General features: G+C 41.1%; 1 protein-coding gene across 1 annotated transcript in view; it reads left to right on the top strand.

Moving 5' to 3' along the window:
* The first annotated feature begins 211 nt into the window (after positions 1-211).
* The window catches only part of UGDH (UDP-glucose 6-dehydrogenase), a 28,250-nt gene continuing 18,416 nt past the window's right edge, over positions 212-10,045 (top strand). Inside the window, exons 1-2 of the mRNA XM_012753995.3 lie at positions 212-770; positions 3,753-3,921. Of these exons, the coding sequence (XP_012609449.1) occupies positions 3,760-3,921 (162 nt within the window). The 5' untranslated portion in view covers positions 212-770; positions 3,753-3,759. The remainder of the gene's footprint in view (positions 771-3,752; positions 3,922-10,045) is intronic.

Below are 10,045 nucleotides of genomic sequence, written 5' to 3'. Positions count from 1 at the left end.
GAGGGTGCGGCCGACCCGGGCCCTAGAGGGTGTGGCGGGGGAGTAGTCCGTGTGCCCCGACCGACCCGTAGGGTCGCGGGGGCTGAAAACCTAGGGCGGCGCTCCAGGGTGCTGAAGAGACCGGAAAGGGGCCAGGACCTTCCGGTCGTCTCGGCCCGCAACCCGCCCCGTACCCCGCAGCCCTACAGCTCGGATGACGTGGCGCCCACGAGGTCCCCGCTCCAGCCAGGACAGGGCCCAGCCTCCCGACTGCCGGGCCAGCGAGGAAGGGATCCGCTCGCGCCCGCCGCCAGATCCCAGGGTCGGGAGGCCCCACCGCACACGTAGCCCCGCCCAGCGCCGCCAGCGGCAGCGGGGGCCGGCGAGCCGGCCGGAGCGGACTCGCCCAGCTTGGCCAGGGGCGGGCCGGCCCGCCCGCCGCGGCTGACCCCTCCCCCGGAGCCCCGGCCCCCGCGCCCTGAAGGAGGTTGGGGCCTGGTTCTGGGCCTGGCGTGGCGGGAGGAGGAGCAGGCAGCGGCTGAGGGCAGAGTCCAGGAGGCCCTGGCTGCGGGGGAATGACGCCTCCGCCTTCGCGGGCAGAAGCCTTTAAATACGGGCTCAGGCCAGGGCCTCGGGGTGCCGCGCTTAGCAGCCTGAGGGAGGGCCGCGCGGCGCGGGGAGCTCAGGCGGAGCAGGCCGTGGGTGCAGAAGCTGCGGCGGCGCGGCCCGGAGGAAGGTGGGGTCCGAGCGTTCGGGACACAGCGGCCGCCGCGCTCGGAGCTTGGAAGCGGGTAAGCCTTTCCGGGACTGGCCTCGCCGCCGCGGGGATGCTCCTGGGTCCTGGCGGGATGTGGAGGGAGCGGGCCGGGCGCGTGCGCGCTGCTCTCGGTTGCTCTCTGCGCTCGGGCCCGGGCTTCCCTCGTTCGGGCTCAGGGCGGGAATCGCATTTTGGATCTGCTGCCCTGGGGATGGGATAGTCTCAGCTTTTTGTTCAAGACTCGCGAGTGGAGTCTTCAAGCCCTTTCCCCTTCTGCTCTTACCCACTTTCTGACGTGGGACAAACGGGATTTCCCCGCTGCCTCGGAAAGCTGAATGCCCACGGAAGGAAGCGGCTCTCTTGGTAGGGTCCGCATTATGGTCTCAGAGTCGTAGTCTTTTGTTTGTGTTTAAGGGTCTACTTACCTAGGGAGCTGCTGTGTTTTTTGTGGCCTCCCTTCTTACGAAACCAGAGAGAAGAGGAACCCAGGAAGCCCTTTTGAGGGCGAAATCCTAAGACTATCGTGATATTTGTCTGGGCTGTCCTGGAATCTATTGTTGGCCACCACACCATATAGCACCATAAAGGCCACGGAAGGCCTTTCTTGGGTGCTTCAGAAGACCATGTTTGTGTGAGATCTTGAAAAATTATACGTCCTATATATATAGGAAGATAATTGAGTAGGATAGGGAATTCTGATATATGTGAAAGACGTGTTCACTGGTAGGGAGCTATTCATGGATATACAGAGAAGTAGCTGTCCATTGACTGACCTCAAAGACACAGTGAGTCTTTGAGTTTTTCAGAACAGTAGTCTGGTCTGTTTCATCAGGGGTTCTGGAAATGAAAGAGCTGACTGTCCGCTCTGACATTGCTTGTAAGTACCCAGCCTCTATCTAGTTGTCTACTGCTTGTGGAAGGAAAATAGGGGGTAGCAAAGTAGAGAAGGAAGGGATGGGAGTGAGACTTCTTGTGTATACATTGTTATAACAGATTTAATTTTTGAACCATATGATGAATATATTACCTACTCAAAACAAATAATTTAAAAATTTTTCATATTGCTAAGAATATTGCTTTCTTCAATGGAATCATATGATTCCAAATTCTGTTTATTTTACTAAAATTTTCTTTCTTTTTATAGTTTTTAAAAAGTTATTAGGAGGCCGGGCGTGGTGGCTGACGCCTGTAATCCTAGCACTCTGGGAGGCCGAGGTGGGCGGATTACTCGATGTCAGGAGTTGGAAACCAGCCTGAGCGAAACCCCCTCTCTACTAAATATAGAAATTAATTGACCAACTAAAATATATATATAGAAAAAATTAGCCGGGAATGGTGGCGCATGCCTGTAGTCCCAGCTACTTGGAAGGCTGAGGCAGGAGGATTGCTTGAGTCCAGGAGATTGAGGTTGCTGTGTGCTAGGCTGATGCCACAGCACTCACTCTAGCCTGGGCAAGTGAGACTCTGTCTCAAAAAAAAAAAAGTTATTAGCGATCAGACTTTATAAGTTGATATCTGTTAATTATGACCACTAAAATTTGATTTATAAACCAGATAGGTTGTATATTAATACAGGGAGGCTGCAAGTATTCCAGGATACTTGTATGGGTTAGTCATACAAGTATCCTGGATAACCCATACAGCTCGTTCTCTTCCAGTAGGGAAGTCTGTCTAGAGAACCAAATGAAAATTCAAACATTGTTTGATTCAGGCCAAAGGGAATTAGATAATCTTAATTATATGCTTTGTGTATCTTTTTTCATAATTCTTGCCAGGTATCCAAATTAGGCTAGCCTTTCAGAGTATCTTCTCTGATCCATGCAGGATACTAACAAGAATACTAACAAATTCTTAAATTCTCTGATTACCAGGGGGTCTTACTCTTGCTCAGGCTGGTTTTGAACTGCTGACCTTGAGCGATCTGCCTCAGCCTTCCAGAGTGCTAGGATTACAGGCGTGAGCCACCGTGCCCGGCCAGAAATTACTTTTCTTAAACCATCTTATGGCTTCTCCCATCCAAGTACTAACCAGGCCCTATCCTGCTAAGTTTCCAAGATCAGATGAGATCAGGTGCATTCATGGTGGTATGGCCGTAGACCATCTCATGGTTTCTTAATAAAGTTGAAATAGAGTTTGAGATCATTGTCCGGTACCTAAAAATAAATAGCTGTAGCAAAATTAAGTGTGTAAGGAATATATCAGAGACCAATTCTGAACTGTGGAACTAATCTTAATACATATTATCTTAGTCTAAACCTGTTGTAAACTCACCTTTGTACATTAGCATTCATTTAAGCAAGAATTGCACAGGTATGTTCACCCTGGAACTTTCCCTTAGCAAACAAAGTTGTCCTAGTGTATTAGAGGCCAAAATGAGGATTTATTTTGCTTTTTGACTTTCTAAATATTAGGTCATTATAATCTTTTTGTCTCCTCTCCAGCAATATCAGTTACTATAATTTTTTCCATATGTTTTTTACTAATCTGAGAACAGGCTACGTCATTCAATTAGAATGTTATTTTTTTATCACATTTTTATAATGCCTATGAATTGAATGTAGGAAATTTTTCCAGATATCTATTACTTTGACAGCTTTTACAATGTGTGATGAATGTACAATGGGATTTCTTCAGAGTTTCTGTTTTCTTTTTTTTGAGACAAAGTCTCACTCTGTTGCCCAGGCTAGAGTGCCGTGGCATCAGCCTAGCTCACAGCAACCTGAAATTTCTGGGCTTAAGCGATCCTTCTGTCTCAGCCTCCCAAGTAGCTGGGACGACAGGCATGTGCCACCATGCCCGGCTAATTTTTTCTATATATTTTTAGTTAGCCAATTAATTTCTTTCTATTTTTAGTAGAGATGGGGATCTCGCTCTTGCTCAGGCTGGTCTCGAACTCCTGACCTTGAGCGATCCTCCCACCTCTGCCTCCCAGAGTGCTAGGATTACAGGTGTGAGCCACCACACTCGGCCAGATTTTCTGTTTTCAGTACTGAAAGTCTTACTGTTTCCCTTCTAGTACAATCATGTTTGAAATTAAGAAGATCTGCTGCATCGGTGCAGGCTATGTTGGAGGACCCACATGTAGTGTCATTGCTCATATGTGCCCTGAAGTCAGGGTAACGGTTGTTGATGTCAATGAGTCAAGAATCAATGCATGGAATTCACCTACACTTCCTATTTATGAGGTAAACATTAAAAAACTCTTTGTTCTTATGTTCTTTGTTTTCTTACTATCTTTATTAAATAATTTGCACTATTAAGGAAAAAATCTATGACTGCAACTGATAAGAAATGATATGAAAAAAATCTGGATACAAAAATTATGGACATTAAAATTACAATTATGTCAAGTATGCCCAGGAAAAATGACTGGAAATAAATATATGACAATATTAATAATGGTTGTAGTAGTATGGTAACATTATGAGTAATTTTTTTCCTTCTCTATTTTCTAATTTTATCTGTTAGTATCATTATCATTTATGGGTTAAAAAGTGGTATTCTGTAAAAATAAAATAAAACTGTGGTTGTTTATAATATTAATATAAATTCAGTATATTTTTAGATTTTATTGTACTTATATCAGGTATGTCTTAAATGGATAAATGGCATCTTTCATATTTAGAGTTTAGTACCACAAATTTATTTAATCAGAATTTCAAAATTCCTGTGAATTTAGAAAATAAATAGTTAGGGAAATATGCTTTTTTTTTTACTGATCTATCTAGGTCCCATTTTTTAAATTATTTCACTGTAAAATGAATAAATGATATTATGCTTTTGAAACCCACGAAGAAAGCATTTGAAAATTTGATGGTAGCATTTTCAGTCTCACATTATATATTCTTTCTTATTTCCCCCAGAAAAGCTTGCTTATTGATTACACTGTTATAAGCCATAGTCTTTAGTTGTGTTAGACCTTTAGAAGAAAGGAATCAACCCAGTTCCATTTGTAAGATAGATCTGCCTGCTGTGTATAGGCATATGAGATATAGGAATCTATTTTTAAAAAGCACCCATAGAGTAGTAGCCACTCAGCATCACAAATTTACTCACATCTGAATCAGATTTAGCATAAAAAAAGCACAAAATCCTTTGTGTATGGTTTTGTTTTTGTTTTTTTTTTTGAGACAGAGTCTCGCTTTGTTGCCCAGGCTAGAGTGAGTGCCGTGGCGTTAGCCTAGCTCACAGCAACCTCAAACTCTTGGGCTCAAGCAATCCTCCTGCCTCAGCCTCCCGAGTAGCTGGGACTACAGGCATGCGCCACCATGCCCGGCTAATTTTTTCTATATATATTACTTGGCCAGTGAATTTCTTTCTATTTATAGTAGAGATGGGGTCTCGCTGTTGCTCAGGCGGGTTTTGAACTCCTGACCTCGAGCAATCCGCCTGCCTCGGCCTCCCAGAGTGCTAGGATTACAGGCATGAGCCACCGCGCCCGGCCTGTGTATGGTTTTTACCTTTTACCTTTACACTTTTATTTGTGCTTGACTCTTTCTTCTACCAAATGATCTGCCCATAATACTTTTAAAAATACCTCCATGCTATAGCATCTCTTTCCCTGTTATAAATGTAATGTTGCTACTATGTTTGGTTTGGGGAAATTTTTCTATTAATATTTTGGAAAGATAATTTGATGAAGAGTTTTGTAATTCTAATATCCATATAGGGGTACAAGTCACTTGAAAGCCATACTTATATCCATTCAATAATTAATTTTGCCAGCATTGTATTCTAATCTTCAAAATTAAAGGACATTTGGTACCAACCTTATCAAAAGAAAAAAAAATAAAAAATAAGTTAAAGCACACCCATTAGAATGGTTAAAATAATATTACTGACAATACCAAGTGTTGACGAGGATGCAGAGCAATTTGAATTTTTTTTTTTGAGACAGAGTCTCACTTTGTTGCCCAGGCTAGAGTGAGTGCTGTGGCATGAGCCTAGCTCACAGCAACCTCAATCTCCTGGGCTTGAGCGATCCTACTGCCTCAGCCTCCCGAGTAGCTGGGAATGCAGGCATGCGCCACCATGCCCGGGTGATTTTTTGTATATATATTTTTAGTTGGTCAATTAATTTCTTTCTATTTTTAGTAGAGATGGGGTCTCACTCAGGCTGGTTTTGAACTCCTGACCTCTAGCAATCCGCCCACCTCGGCCTCCCAGAGTTCTAAGATTACAGGCGTGAGCCATCATGCCCGGCCAGCAATTTGAATTTTATGCACTGCTGTCAAGAATGTAAATTGGAACCATCCTCATATAGCCATCTAATCTTTGACAAAGCAGACAAAAACATACGCTGGGGAAAAGAATCCCTTTTCAATAAATGGTGCTGGGAAAACTGGATAGCCACCTGTAGAAGGCTAAAATAGGACCCACACCTTTCACCTCTCACAAAAACCAACTCACGCTGGATAACAGACTTAAACCTAAGGTATGAAACTATTAGAATTCTAGAGGAAAATGTTGGAAACACTCTCCTGGACATCGGCCTAGGCAAAGAGTTTATGAAGAAGTCCCCAAAGTCAATCACAGCAGCAACAAAAATAAATAAATGGGACATGATCAAACTACAAAGCTTCTGCACAGCCAAAGAAACAGTCATGAAAGTAAACAGACAACCTACAGAATGGGAGAAAATTTTTGCAGCCTACGTATCCGATAAGGGGCTGATAACTAGAATATACTTAGAATTCACGAAAATCAGCAAGAAAAAATCCAGTAACCCTGTTAAAAAGTGGGCAAAGGACTTGAACAGAAACTTTTCTAAAGAAGACAGAAGAATGGCCAACAAACATATGGAAAAATGCTCAACATCTCTAATCATCAGGGAAATGCAAATCAAAACTACAATGAGATATCACTTAACTCCAGTGAGAATGGCCTTTATCAAAAAGTCTCCAAACAATAAATGCTGGCATGGATGCGGAGAGAGAGGAACACTCCTACACTGCTGGTGGGACTGCACACTAGTTCAACCTCTGTGGAAAGCAATATGAAGATACCGTAAAGCAATACAAGTGAATCTACCATTTGATCCAGCAGTCCCATTGCTGGGCATCTACCCAAAAGATCCAATGACACTCTACAAAAAAGACACCTGCACTTGAATGTTTATAGCAGCACAATTCATAATTGCAAGGCTGTGGAAACAGCCCAAGTGCCCATCAGTCCAAGAATGGATTAATAAAATGTCGTATATGTATACCATGGAGTACTATTCAGCTCTAAGAAACAACGGTGATATAGCACATCTTATATTTTCCTGGTTAGAGCTGGAACCCATACTATTAAGTGAAGTTTCCCAAGAATGGAAAAACAAGCACCACATATACTCACCAGCAAATTGGTATTAACTGAGCAGCGGCTAAGTGGACACATAGGTACTACAGTAATAGGATATTGGGCAGGGAGGAGGGGGGAGGGGGGCAGGTATATACATACATAATGAGATATGCACCATCTAGGGGATGGTCATACTGGAGACTCAGACTTGTGGGGGGAGGAGGGGAAAGGGCATTTATTGAAACCTTAAAATCTGTACCCCCATAATATGCCAAAAAAAAAATTTGAAAAAAAAGAAGGAGAGAACAGGTATTAGGGGACAATTAGTGATCTCTACCATAAGGTCCCCATAATTCTAATTCTGCATTGTATTGTTTTTCATGTAAGAACTGCCATTTATGGAAAACCTCATTGCCTATGGAAACTTACTCAGCTACATTGGGAGGAAATAAAAATCAACAAAATAGAAAATTAAAGTTTTTATAAAAAAAAAAGAACCAAAAAAAAAATGGATTACAGACTATTAAACACAAACAAGAGCAAAATGATTGCAGTGTGTGCAAGCCAGTAATTAAAACTTTAAAAGAGGAAAAAGTCACCATCACTTAATAATGTTTATTTGTCAAGGTTAGTAACAAATATTGACATGAAAGCCTTTTTCTTTTATTTTCTTCTTAGCATCAGGCTCTCAGCAATTAGGGGGGCATATTCCAGAATCAGTAAGGCCTCAGGTCTGAAGCAGTAAGATCCATGCATTTTAAAATTAGTTGGCAGAATAGCAGGGTGGCTCCATAAAGAAAACTTGCTTGCAACATCATTCAATTAGTGCATGCTACAAGATAAAGGAAAACAGGTCAAAACAGCATCTCCTTAAATTGGTTTTATCTCAAAGATACTCTTATAATAACCATTAAGGATAGACTCCTTAATGGCAAAGGATTTTATATTTTATCTTTAGTATTGATTAAATTTAATCCAAAAGTATAATGTTTCTTAAAATAGGTGATTAAAAGCATGAGCTCTGCGGTCAAAAAAAAAAAAGAATGTAAATTGGGACAATCATTTGGCAGAATTGTTTAACAGTATCTGATAAAGCTGAAAATATATATTATCTGTGTCCCAGCAATTCCTCTCCCCGGTGTATATCCAACAGAAATATATGTGCACCAAAAGACATGGAAAACAACTTAAATGGTAATCAGCAATAGAATGGATACATAGAATAGAATGTAATCCCGCAATGAAATACAGTACTGTGTTGAAAATCAGCGAAACTGTTCCGGCACTCAAAAATATGGTTAAATTTGTACAAACGTAATGTTGCCAGACACAAAGGAGTACCTACTGTATGTATAATTCCATTTGTAGAAAGTTCAAAAATATGCAAACTAATCTATGATGGTAGAATTCAGCATGATGGTAATTTGGGAGGTAATAGTGGGAGAGGGTGTACAGTAGGCTCTGGTTTACTGTTAATGCTTTTTTTCTCACTCATGACTTACTGAGAAAATAGTATAGTACATACTGTTAATGTTTAATAATTAGAACACTTTCTTTTGTGTTACCATATAGTCACTGCTTTTATAACTTTTTTGAGATAGAGTCTTGCTCTGTTACACCAGGTAGAGCACAGTGACATCATCATGCCTCGCTGCAACCTCAAACTCCTGTGCTCAAGGAATCCTCCTGCCACAGCCTCCCAAGTAGCTGGGACTATAGGCACACGCCACCATACTCAGCTAATTTTTCTATTTTTTGTAGAGATGGGGTCTCAGTATGTTGCTCAGGCTGAACTCCTTTGGCTTAAGCAATCCTCCCACCTTGGCCTCCCAAAGTGCTAGACGTGAGCCACAGCTATTAGCCTTAACTTTGTTCTTTGAAAAAGTGATAACTACTTTTAAAAAAAACAAAATGGATAATTTGCGCTTTTTTCCTAAATAAAATGAAAGGTAATTTTACCCTATGAAAGGATTTGCATTCTTTCATTAAAAGTACCATGTAAATTCTACATACCAATTTGATAATTACATGAATCTAATATAGAACCTATAGTAGAATTATGTAACTTCATTTTGAGGTCTTATATGTATATAAATTCTGTATTGCTCTGATTTTAATTACTTTAAATAGTAGGAAATTATTAGTTGGCCTTGGTGGTGCACACATATAGTCCTAGCTACTCAGGAGGCTGAGACAGGAGGATTGCTTGAGCCCAGGAGTTCGAGGCTGCAGTGAGCTATGATTGTGCCACTGCACTCCAGCTTGGGAGACAGAGGGAGACCCTATCTCTAAATAGATTGATATTAAATATTGAACTAAATTAAATCTTGTTCTCTGCAAAACCCCAACTGTGTAAACTTTTCTGTCATTTTTTAGAATCTAGTCAAAATAACCAAGGAAACCTGTTACTATGATTAGTGACAGCATATTTGTTGTGGTTCATATATTTTCCTTGTCCTGTTATAGATTTTAATCAAACTAATGGAAATTTGTGTTTATATTTTACACTTCCTTCCTCCAATTGCTTATGTTAAAAGGCCTCAGAACCATGAAGAAAAGGGAATTGCCTGTGGATATATAATTCTAAACCTGTGGGCCCTGAAGTGGCTTTCACTTTGCTTTTAGATAGTTTTTTCTAAATGCCCATAATACTGTGGATACTATTTGAAGCTTCTTCCCCAAGAAGAATAAGTCTCAGTGGTGTAGGTCTGTTTTGTTTTTGCTTTTTATTATGGAAGATTTCAAGCATGTAATAAAAGAGTAACAGTACAGTGAATCTTCATGTACCCACCACTTTGTTTCAGCAGTTATCAGCATGGCCAGTCCTTCCTCCCAACTACCACCATCCTGATTATTTATAATTTCATCCATAAACATTTCATTATGTGTCTCTAAAAGATAATTCTTTTTTTAAACATAAGCACATCACCATATTACTACTAAAAAGCTTAACAAAAATTTCTTGCTATCAGGAATTCTTTTTTTTTTTTTTTTTTTTTTTTTTTTGAGACAGTCTCGCTTTGT

Source organism: Microcebus murinus, chromosome 3 (assembly GCF_040939455.1).
Source record: "Microcebus murinus isolate Inina chromosome 3, M.murinus_Inina_mat1.0, whole genome shotgun sequence".
Taxonomy (NCBI): Eukaryota; Metazoa; Chordata; class Mammalia; order Primates; family Cheirogaleidae; genus Microcebus; species Microcebus murinus.
The sequence above is the reverse complement of the archived record's forward strand: the minus strand, read 5'-3'. Positions and strand labels throughout refer to the sequence as shown.